Here is an 11,281-nt window from a genome sequence, read left to right as displayed (position 1 = left end):
ACCTTACTATGTATGGTCGTGTGTCATTCAGAACCTATATTTTTTACTTTTAATCATGTTTACTCATGTAAAAAAAGACTATCTCATGCTTGAGACATACCTATAAGTGTTACAAGACTCATGATTCTTTGAAGAATATTCTGGATGCAATATCTAACCATTCATTATTGAAAAAGAGATTTGATGAGGCCACACAATTGGTTGAAGAAATGACTTCTAATAGTATTTGATGGTCTAATAAGAGAGTTAATCGTACTTTAGCTTTAGGAGTACATGAGGTAGATAGGATTTCTATAGTAAATGTTAAATTAGATGTTTTGGCTAAGAGATTAGAGAGTTTGGATATGAAGGTTGTACTTACGCTTACTTGTGATATATGTGGGGGAGGCCACAGTAAATATGAATGCTAAATAGATGGCCAATTTTCACAAGAATCTTCAAGCGAGCAAGTGAGTTATGTGAATTACAACCAAAAGGGTTAGAATAATCCTTTTTCAAACACTTATAACCCAAATTGGAGAAATCGCCCCAATTTCACATGGTCAACCTAAGCAAATACATAAAATTTCCAACTTTAAGCAACCATCTCCAGGATTCCAACCCCAAAACCTTTAACCCACAACCCACAAGTCACCCTTAACCTTCTCAAGAGCAAAAATCGAATTTAGAATTGATGATGGAGAACTTTATCCTAGCTCAAAAACAAAAGGTCATTGCTCAAGATGAAGCCATTCGATAACTTACTATTAAAGTTTGTCAGTTGGCTACACATAATAAGATGTTTGAGATACAATTAGCTCAACAAGTAAGTGTTTCAAATTCAAGGGAAATGGAAAAGTTGCCTAGCCAACCTCAAAACCCAAGAGAACATTGTAATGCAATTGTCACTAAGAATTGTAAGCATTTGGGTGAATCTACAAACAAGGTTGAGAATAAGGTTGATGATGAGGGTAAGCAAAAGAAAGTTGAAAAATTGGGTGAGGAAGACTTGTTGAAGAAAAAAATTGAAGATTCAAGAACCTCCTCAAAAGAGAGTCCCATAAAAAAGCTATACTACACATTTGCCTTTCCCAAAAGGCAAAACATAATCAACAATTTGAAAAGTTTTTTGATGTCTTTAAGCAAATATATCTATATGTTCCTTTCATGGAGATTATTACTCAAATGCTAGCATATGCTAAATTTCTTAAGAACATCCTTTCAAATAAAAGAAGACTTGAAGAGTTTGAAACAGTAACTCTTTTAGAGGAGTATAGTGCTATATTGCAAAATAAGATACTGCTTAAACTTAAGGATCCAAGGAGTTTTTCTAATTCTCATGTAGTTGGTAAAGAATCATTTCAAAAAGCTTTATGTGATCATGGTGCAAGTATAAGTCTAATGTCTTTGTCTATTTGTAGGCGACTTGAGCTTGAAGAGTTAAAACCTACAATGGTCATATTGCAATTAGTCAATCAATCCATAAAGTATCCTATGGGGATTATGGAGAATGCTCCAAGAAAAATTAGAAAATTTTATATCCCCTTAGATTTTGTTGTGTTAGAGATGAAAGAGGACATTCAAGTTCCTATAATTCCAAGAAGGCTATTCCTAGCGATAGCTGGTGTAATTATTGATGTTAAAAAAGTAAAATTTTCTTTTGAAATCAGTGATGAAGAAGTAGCATTTAATGTTTTCCAATCGTCTAATTAACCTAACATTGTAAGATCACATTATAGGGTTGATATTATGGATAAGTGCATGAAGGAGATATATAATAAGAAATATCTGAAGAACCAACTTAAAGCATGGATCATACACAAGGCTACAACAAAGGATGAAAAACGTATTCTTAAACAGAATGAATTAGATGAATTTAAACTAAATGCCTATGAAAATTCCAAGGTCTACAAGGAAAGAACTAGAAGATGACATAACAAGCATGTCTTAAAGAAAAAAAATTGTGAAAGTGAGATGGTATTGCTTTCTAATTCGAGACTAATGTTTTTTCCCGACAAGCTCAACTCAACGTGGTTAAAGCCCTTTAATGTAATGAAACCATTCTCGAGTGGAGCTGTCAAAGTGTGGACTGATGAATCAAGTTCTTTCAAAGTAAACGGGTGATGATTGAAGCCTTATCTTAATGGTGAATCAGTTGGCATTGGTGTATCCTACCCACTATATGATCATCCACCCTGATTTTTATAAATAAGTGGTCAAGCTAAAAACTTTAAATTAGAATTTTGGGAGGCATCTGAATGTTTTTCTTTATTTTTCTTGTTATATTTTTCACTTTGCTAATAATAAATTCTTCCCACGCCAGGATTTTTATTGTCTTTTTTGTTGATTTTCCTGTAGAAAGGGAGCCTTGGACATTAAGCAACTTTGGTACTACAAAAAGGGGTTAACATTTAATTTTCAGTGTTGAATGCTTGAATGAGGTTGTTTTGAATTGATTTAGAATGTTTTTTAAATCATTGTTGGAGTGAAAACGTGATAATGTGGCTGTTGGGATTGAAATCTGCTAGATTGAGTAAAAATTGAGGAAATCTTCTCTTCAGGTTATTGCAGCATCCGCAGCACAGTTTTTAAATCCAGTCAACCAAATTTTGCTGCTTCAGTTTTTAATTTAAAAAAATTCCTGAAACTAAACACATAAACGTGCACCTACCGTTTCCCCTAACCTTTCCTTTTATTCTTTGTGCGGCTGTGTCACACAACTCCATCCCTTCAATACAGTGTAGCATTCGCCCCGCCTTTCCTGTCTAGCAGCCACACATTTCTTTTTTCCCTTCTCCCACAGAATGTAGCCATGTCTCTACTATTATCTCCAAGTAGTGTGTTCTTGCTCACACAGAGCAACACTCGACGCCTCATCCATTCCTACAGGCCATGCGTCACTCTTTTTCACAAGCAATAACTTTCAATTTTTTACCCACACAGTTGCATTCCTTTACCCTTCTTTCACAGCCACGCCTTTGATTTTCCCCACAGAGACCTGTTTCTCCCCATAACAATTACGTCCCTTATTCTCTCCAACAACACAACGCCTTGTCAACATTCTTCCTCACACAAACCATAGCCACGTCTTCCTGCTTCACCAGCAACTGCTCACCATCTTTATTTTCCCACAACAAAGCATTTATTTCCTCCTCCAACAACTAATTTCATATTCTTCAAAACAGCCATGTGCTTTTCCTCTTCTCCAGCAGAACAACTACACAACCCTCTACTTCTCCAAAGTTATAGCAATTTCTTGCTCAAAATGCTTGCTACAACATCTTGTAGAAATTGATGAGTGAATTCTAGGTTCCATTGCACTTTCGAAAATAAGAAGTAAATGTGCTCTAAGTAAAAGTTTCTTCACTTCAAGGAAGTTTCATACCCTTTTCCTTGCAATTTATTATTATTTTTTTTCAATTATTCATGCTATACTTGATTTGCAAACATTGATGACAATGTTTGTCCTAAGTTTGAGGGAGGTTTTAGTTTTTCATATTTTTAGGATTAGTTTTCTTTTTAGGATTTTTCAGCTCTGTTTTTTTCTTCTGTTTCATATCTTTTTTAAGCAGTTTTGCATTTTATTTTTCTGCATTTTATAATTATTCAATTCCTTTCAATCATGAATTAGTGCCGAACCTTTGCCATCTTTTGATCATGTTTTTAAATAATCTTCTGATGGTCTAATGATTGATTAACTTTAAATTTTGTTCTCAAGAAGCAATAGATATGAGGGGGTGTTCATGATTGGTGAAGAGTTTTCAATTTTTATATTTGTTATTCGGATTTTTGTTATGCATGTGTTCATCATTTCAAGATTATGTATACTTACTTAAATTGACTTATTCATGTTTAGGTATATTTCCTAATGTCTGATAAGTCCTAGAACTTGTCACTAAATCTTTTGATGCGAAATAAAAAGTTCTATGTATTGATAAAAGACATATGATAGACATTATTTTGATTTATTTTAGCCTAAATAACCTATTTCCCACTAATCCTTGTACATATTTCTAATCCCTTGCTAGTTTGTGGAGCTTTATAATTCATATTTCAATTATAGTCATAATATTCTCTTTGTTTTAACCTACATCGACCCATTTAGCTAATAAATATATTAATAACACCCTTTACATAAGTTAAATTATTGATGAAATGAGTGGACTTATATAAGAGTTTTGGATTAATTAAAAAGGGAGAATGAAGAAAAAAATGAAGCCAAATTATTATTGTTACATTTACCCCTCTCTTATGGGAAAAAAAAAAGTTTGGAGGACCTTTGAAAGAGAAAAAAAAAATATATATATATATAGAGAGAGAGAGAGAGAAAGAGAGAGAAGGAAAAAAATTGAAAAAAAATGTGAGAAAAGAAAAAATGAATGAAAAAAGAAGATGAAAAAGAAAGAAAGAAAGAAAGGAAAATAATGAAAAATATATATTTTGTACATATTATTAGTGCAATATCTATATTTATATTTTTTATCTTTAATTTCTATTTTGTGATCATGTAGATCTCCATTTTTGTCATTAATAGTATGCTCATATTTATTTATTTATCTCTTTATCTTTCCTTCTTAAACACATACCTCTAGCCATGTTACAACCTAAATAAAGATCTATTGATCTTTGAAAAACCCCAAATGGTTAATAATCCTAAAGAGGAGGGGGAGGAGGAGGTGAATAAGATTATTTAAAAACTTTAACCAAATCAAGACTTTTGAACAAATTTATAAACAAACTCAACCAAATATATAAATGTAAAACCTTTTAAACAAATATTTAATCAAAATTAATCATTTAAGCAATCTTAAGAAGGGTAATCAAACTAACTCAATATTAACAATACCCATATATAGAACTCAAGGTAAAGAGAAAGAGAAAAAAATGCTCAATAGTTTATAGTGGCCCAAAGCTTTCTCTTTCAAGTCTCCTATGTCCATTTCTTTAAGCAACCCGTTTAAAATTCCACTTATAAATATATCATCTCTTTATAATAGTTCTCTAAGATTTTGCTCAAGTACACTAATTCTCTGGGATTGTGCCCATCATAATAGTGTAACATCCCTCCCCAGAATGTTGCCTTCCAGAGGAAAAATGTTGAATTAATATTTGAAGCGTTTATTTTAAAACAAATTTTAAAATGAACTCGTTACTAAAAGCATTATGAAATTATTTTGAGAAAATTGAAAATCTAAAAACAAACAAAAAATGTATATATCCCATATGAAACTCATCTGAAAACATCTAAGATCATAGAATAATCATATACATGCCCTTAGATACAATTGTACAACTATCTGAATAGGGCCAAAAGTCAATAATATCATATGCATTAACCAAAAACCATAGATAACCTGCCCCAGCCTAGATCTATCTTTGCTGACTTGACCCTGCCTCACAACTACCTTGATCACCTATATCTATAATCATGAAAGAAATGGAAGTGAGAGATAATAATACTCAGTAAAGGGAAATAATTAAGTAAACTATCTTTTTTCCTGTTCTAAATCACCTTCGGGACTCAATCTCACATCATAACCTCCTCAAGGAAATGAAAGGATAATCTAGTTCATCCTTTATTATTTAGGTCACATTTTGTCCCATCTGATTTTTATTTGATACTTTTTGGAAGCTAAGTACAGGGATTTGACACTTTTCTAAGCTCGAGCTCTCTTCCTTTCTCTTACTACACCATTTTCTGAATCTGAATTGTGTTATACTATGAACATGCTCTACTGCAAGTGAACGCTACTGTGAGTCTATATCCTACTATAGACGTGTCCTACTGCAGATGTGTCTTACTATAGACGGTATAATGTAAAGTGTCATCTTATAGTTCGTAGCATGCATGTCTGTGTTATCTCTTACTAATCTTGCTTCCATCTAAAACTATCTATAAACTAACAGACCATAACTCTGGGACGACCCCTAAATCTTCAGCCCCAAATTCTTTTTCTTGCTTTTCTTTCTTTTCTTTTTCTCTTATTTCTTTCCTTTCCTTTCTTTCTTTTCTTCCTTTTCTCTCTCTTCATTTTCTTTCTTTTTTTCTTTCCAAAAACTGTAATTTATTATTCATTAGACTGTTCATTTAGTAGGTCAATTTTTTGTTCATGCAGTTTAATAGTCCATATAGTTTCTATATCGTACGAGCTATATATTTATTAAAAAGAGGATTCAAAGAGTTTTCCAACAAGCTACAATAACACTCATGATTCATCAAATAAGACAGTCAAAATATGGGATAAATTTAGTGGCAAAAAACTGTATTTACTGTTTACTTGGTAAGACAATGTTTTTGTTCATGCAATTTAATAGTCCAAACGATCTCTAATTCATGCAAGTTATATATCACTGAAAAGAGAATTCAAAGAGTTTTCCAATAAGTTATAATAACATTCATGATTCATCAGATAAGGTAGTCCAAATGTGGGACTAAATTAGTGGTAAAACTATAAATATTTTTTAATTCTCTGTCATTAACAAAATCACACATATAGATACCCTAAATGGCAAAACATTGCTCAACTTCAAAACCATCATTTACAACATTGAGCAAAGGAGCCAAAAGTATAAAACATGAAACATATCAAAAATGATTCCACTTACCTTGTTTCAAGCCAATCTTTGTCTTACTTCTTTTATCACTAAAATCACCTTAAATCAACACCAAAACACACTACCATATTCATATAATATGCATCCAATATATATAAACATAGGTAAAGGGAAAAGAAGGAGATCTTTTGGTTACCAAGGCTTCCAAAGTGTTTTCTCTTCTTTTCTTTCTTTACTTTGTCTTCCAAAACCCCTTAAAATCCTTCTTTTTTCTTCAAAAAACAAAGAAAGAAGCTTGAAGAAGGCAGAGCTTCTGGAAAGGACGGGAGAAAAAGATGAAAATGCCTTTTGGTTTGTGTTTTAGCCTTTTTGGCTTAATATATATCTATATCTTTCTTTTTTTTGGCTTTCTTCTTTTTGTTACATATATATATATATATCCACATACATCTGGACAGATATATTTAAAATTGGAAATGTTTCAAAGTAGGACCAAAAGATATAAATGCCCTTGAAATGTACCTGAGGGTATTACAAATAGTTTATCTGAGATTTTGCCCAAGTTTCTAAATATAGAAAATAATATTTGTAAATGTCTTTACAAGGCTAATATAAGAAAATGAGCACAAATGTATCTCTTAAAAATTTTGAGTTATAAACTTATGTGAGAAATTAGAAAAGAAATGAGTTTAAGTTTTTTACATTATATTCTCTAACCTATTCCTTCTCAAAGAGTCTTCAATTTATAGTCTTAGATGGTTAGAATGGCTTATATGATCGTTTGTTAGGATAATGTATTCGTTGAGCTTTGATAATGATGTTTTGACCTTAAAAACACGATAGGACGGGGGCACCTTATTTTGAAAGATGGGCATCCTCTTAGACATTCTGACTTTGGTGGCTTTGAAATTGTCGTCCAAAGGTGGAATTCTTGAAATGCGCCATGCTAGGCACCAATGTCCTTTTTCGTACCTTTAGAATTCAATTGTAGAAACTTCAAACATGAAAGGATTAGTAGGGGATCACCATAGGAATGGGTGTCCCAGGTATGGGAATAAGCATCCCTGATGTAGGAATAGGTGTCCCTATTTTGGGTATAGACATTCTTGTTTATTTGGAAAAAATTCTCGAGAGTTCTAGACTTGCAAAGACAAACATGGGACTAGCAAAGGAATGGGCGTCCCATAGGGGAAAAGTGTCATATATTTGGCGACAGGAGTCCCATATCTAAAAAGATGAAAAAAATATATCTCACCCATCTTTCAGTCATAAAAATTTTATGTCATATACTTAATTAGCTCAATAAATATAAATTAACAATTTTGAACTTAGTTTTGATATAATCAAAATAACTAGAGGTTTAACAATCTCCCATGTTTTGATTGATGACAAAACTCAAATTTAAGTATTGAAAAACAAGAGAAAAAATTTTTGAAAATCTTTTGCTCCCCTTCACTTGAAAAACTTCCCCTTACTTTAACAATATAATTCAATTTGACATCTCCCATTTTTTTATTTCATTTTACAAACCCATTTAAACTTAACCAATCTCTCCCCATTTTTGTCATAAATAAAAAACTATAATAAAGGAAAGATAAGTTAAGGCACAACACCAATTTGAAAACTTTCTCTCTTTTAATTAATGTCTATATGTTCACTCTTACTTTAACAAAAAATATTTACCAAGCTTTGGTGTTAAAGCAAGTTCATATGACTAAATTTTGGAAAAAATTTGGCATGGTGTCCCTTAATTTCGATAAATCCCTTTTTCAAATAACAAAAATTACACTTCCATATAATTTATTCAATCAACCAAACTTCTTTCCAAACATCAAAGTTCCATTCATCTCAAACAATCAACTCAATGTTTTAAAATTATGATTCCAAAAGATATGTAATCAATCATCATCAATAAATATAAATATAATACTCAACTAAACATTATAACCAGTATTAGAATAAGTATGAGTACTATAAAAAGAACATGTTGCTCAAAGAGTCATGATGTGCAAAAACATAAATTTGAGAAACCATTAGCACTTTGCATAAAATGATTGGCCAAAAAATCTTGGATAGACATTTATGTAAAGAGACACATGATTTTTCATGAATTTTGAAGTTAAAACCATGTGATGAGACAAATGAATTATGCATCAAATCAAAACACCTCAAGATAGATACCAATTAAAAAATATATATATATCATCACATATTTAACAAGATACACATGAAATCACTCAATCAATTCAAATGCGTCATTCAAATATTATCAACATCATATCAATGAGCACTCAACAAAAAATATATTAAGGAATATATATTCAAACAATCAAACAACTAATAATCAAATTCAAATTATATGGTTATTGAATTCAAATGAAAGTCTAGGTACTTACTTGATGTCTCAAGCTTTTAATTTGAAGAAATTTAAACTTTCAATGTATATTGGTGCCCCTATCTTCATTACTCGAATATGTGCCTTGCACAACCATTCATTTTGCATCATTTGATTCTAATGCTACAAAGCACACCTGCAAAATAATTCAAGACCTCTTTGGTACCCAAATAGTTTTGGGTCTATCAAGGTTAGTCTTCAATGTCATTTTAGGAACCCAAACCTTTTTTACTTTAAATGGTTTGCTATTCCTAATTGGAAACTTTCTAACATTATGACCAATAAAAACACAAAACTTGTATTTTAAGTACAATGAATAATCAGTTTTCAATGGTCTATATGTTTTAACAAAAGGATTATTTCTCTTATATTCTAGGTCTTCCTTATTTAATACACATCTTTGAGATGCAAACATCTTATCTAATCTTTTGTGTCTATTTTGAATTTATCCAAAATCTCATTTGAGTTAGATATTTTCACATGTAATGCATCATTTTCACTTCTAACTTTTATAGCTTATTTGATGCTAAAATCTTTTCATTTTTAACTAATTGAAGTTCTTTCTTGATTTTAGCATGCTCACTAATGAAATTTTTATGATCATTCTTAATACATGTCAATTGTTTTCTCAAGGATTTATTTTCAGCACTCATGCATTTATATTCATTTATGAGAAAATCAAATGCTTCTTGCAATCACTAAAGGAGTAAATGTTAGAATTGTTATCTTCTTCCTTCGATTCGCTCATGGCGATGCATCATAGATTGACTCTTTCATGCTTCGACTTATTTTTATCACTTGAATTGTCACTTCCATTCCAAGTGGCCTAAAGAACCTTCTTTTTGAACTTCATCTCTTTCCTTCTCTTCATAAGTTTTGGACATTCTTGTCAAATATGACTGGGCTTCTTAATAAAAACTTGTATTTGATTTCATCGTCACTATCCGCCTTGTATTTGATTTGGAGAAGTTTTTGCCTTTACTTCTTAATAAAAACTTGCTAAATTTTCTTGCAAGAATGCTCACACCTTCCTCATCTGTTTGAAGAATTGTCACAATCATTTTCTACCTTTAAGGCAGTATATTTCTTTGGTTTGGTCTTTTCTTCCTTTGGCTTTTTTTCATCTCAAATGTCAATATGCTTCCAATAATGCTAAAGTCTTTTGATTCTTCAATGGTAGTCATTTTTATGCTCTATGATTCTAGTAATGATCGAATAATCTTCTTTACTAGCTCAATGGCCTCAAACTTCTTTTCAAGTCCTTTAAGGTCATTTACCAAGTGTGAGAATCTCTTGTACATGTCAATTATACTCTCTTCCAAATTCATTTGAAACAATTCATACTCCTGAAAGAAAAACTTGTTTTTGGACTCCTTCACTTGATTTGTACCTTTATGAGTGGTTTGAAGGATAGTCCATACCTCTTGGGCTAAATCACATGAGGAGACACGATTAAATTCGATTGAGTCTAATTCACAAAACAAAATATTCATAGCCTTTGTATTTTAAACTCATTAATTTTTCATCTTCCTCATTAAAATCTTCTTTGTTTTTAGGCAAGTTTGTTCTAAAGTCTCTAGGCACAAAATCACCATTTTCAATGATTTTCCATAACTTATAGTCTATCGATTGAATATAAAGTTTCATTCTTATTTTCCATCGAGTGTAGTTTAACCCACGAAATAATAGTGGTCTAGTAATGTTATGTCCTTCACCAAACACAGAGGTAGATGTACTAACCATTCTAAATTTGATCTTAAACTCTAAAATTCATTGGAATTTATAAATCTAGAGTCCAAGATCTGATACTAATTGAAAAACCTCAAATGGTTAATAATCTAAGAGGGGGTGAATAGAATTATTTAAAAACTTTAACCAAATCAAGACTTTTAAACAAATTTATAAACAAGCGTAACCAAACATATAAATATAAAATCTTTTAAACTAATATTTAATCAAAATCAATCGCTTAAGCAATCTTTAAAAGGGCAATCAAACAAAATCATTATTCAACAAATTATCACAACACACATATATATATATAACTTAAGGTAAAGACAAAAAGATAGAAATGCTTATTAGTTCATAGTGGTTCGAAACTTTCTCTTCTAAGCCTCCTATGTCCATTTTTTCAAGCAACTCATTTAAAGTTTCACTTGTGATGATGTCGTCTCCTTATAATAGTTCTTTAGGATTTCACCCACATATACTAATTCTTTGAGATTGTGCCCACCATAATAGTTTATCTAGGATTTTACCCAAGTGTTTGAATATAGAAAATAATATTTGTAAATGCCTTTACAAGGCTAATACAAGAAAATGAGCACAAATATATCTCTCAAGAATTTTGAG

The 11,281-nt window shown here is 31.1% G+C and overlaps 1 protein-coding gene across 1 annotated transcript; it reads left to right on the top strand.

Moving 5' to 3' along the window:
* Positions 1–778: 778 nt before the first annotated feature.
* On the top strand, positions 779–1,692 carry LOC123204791. The gene is made up of 2 exons (XM_044621588.1): positions 779–950; positions 1,172–1,692. The coding sequence occupies exons 1-2, from the start codon at positions 779–781 to the stop codon at positions 1,690–1,692; spliced, it is 693 nt and encodes a 230-aa protein (XP_044477523.1).
* The last annotated feature ends 9,589 nt before the right edge of the window (positions 1,693–11,281 follow it).

Source organism: Mangifera indica, chromosome 20 (genome assembly GCF_011075055.1).
Source record: "Mangifera indica cultivar Alphonso chromosome 20, CATAS_Mindica_2.1, whole genome shotgun sequence".
In the NCBI taxonomy this organism is placed as follows: Eukaryota; Viridiplantae; Streptophyta; class Magnoliopsida; order Sapindales; family Anacardiaceae; genus Mangifera; species Mangifera indica.
Note: the sequence above shows the minus strand (reverse complement) of the source record. Positions and strands in the feature narration are given on the sequence as shown.

Bases quoted from the DNA above. Each gene is read 5' to 3' on its own strand.
- LOC123204791 (XM_044621588.1), top strand. From the start codon at position 779: ATGTTTGAGATACAATTAGCTCAACAAGTAAGTGTTTCAAATTCAAGG. The intron at 951-1,171 runs GTAAGCAAAAGA...CTCAAATGCTAG, and splicing joins GAATAAGGTTGATGATGAGG to CATATGCTAAATTTCTTAAG.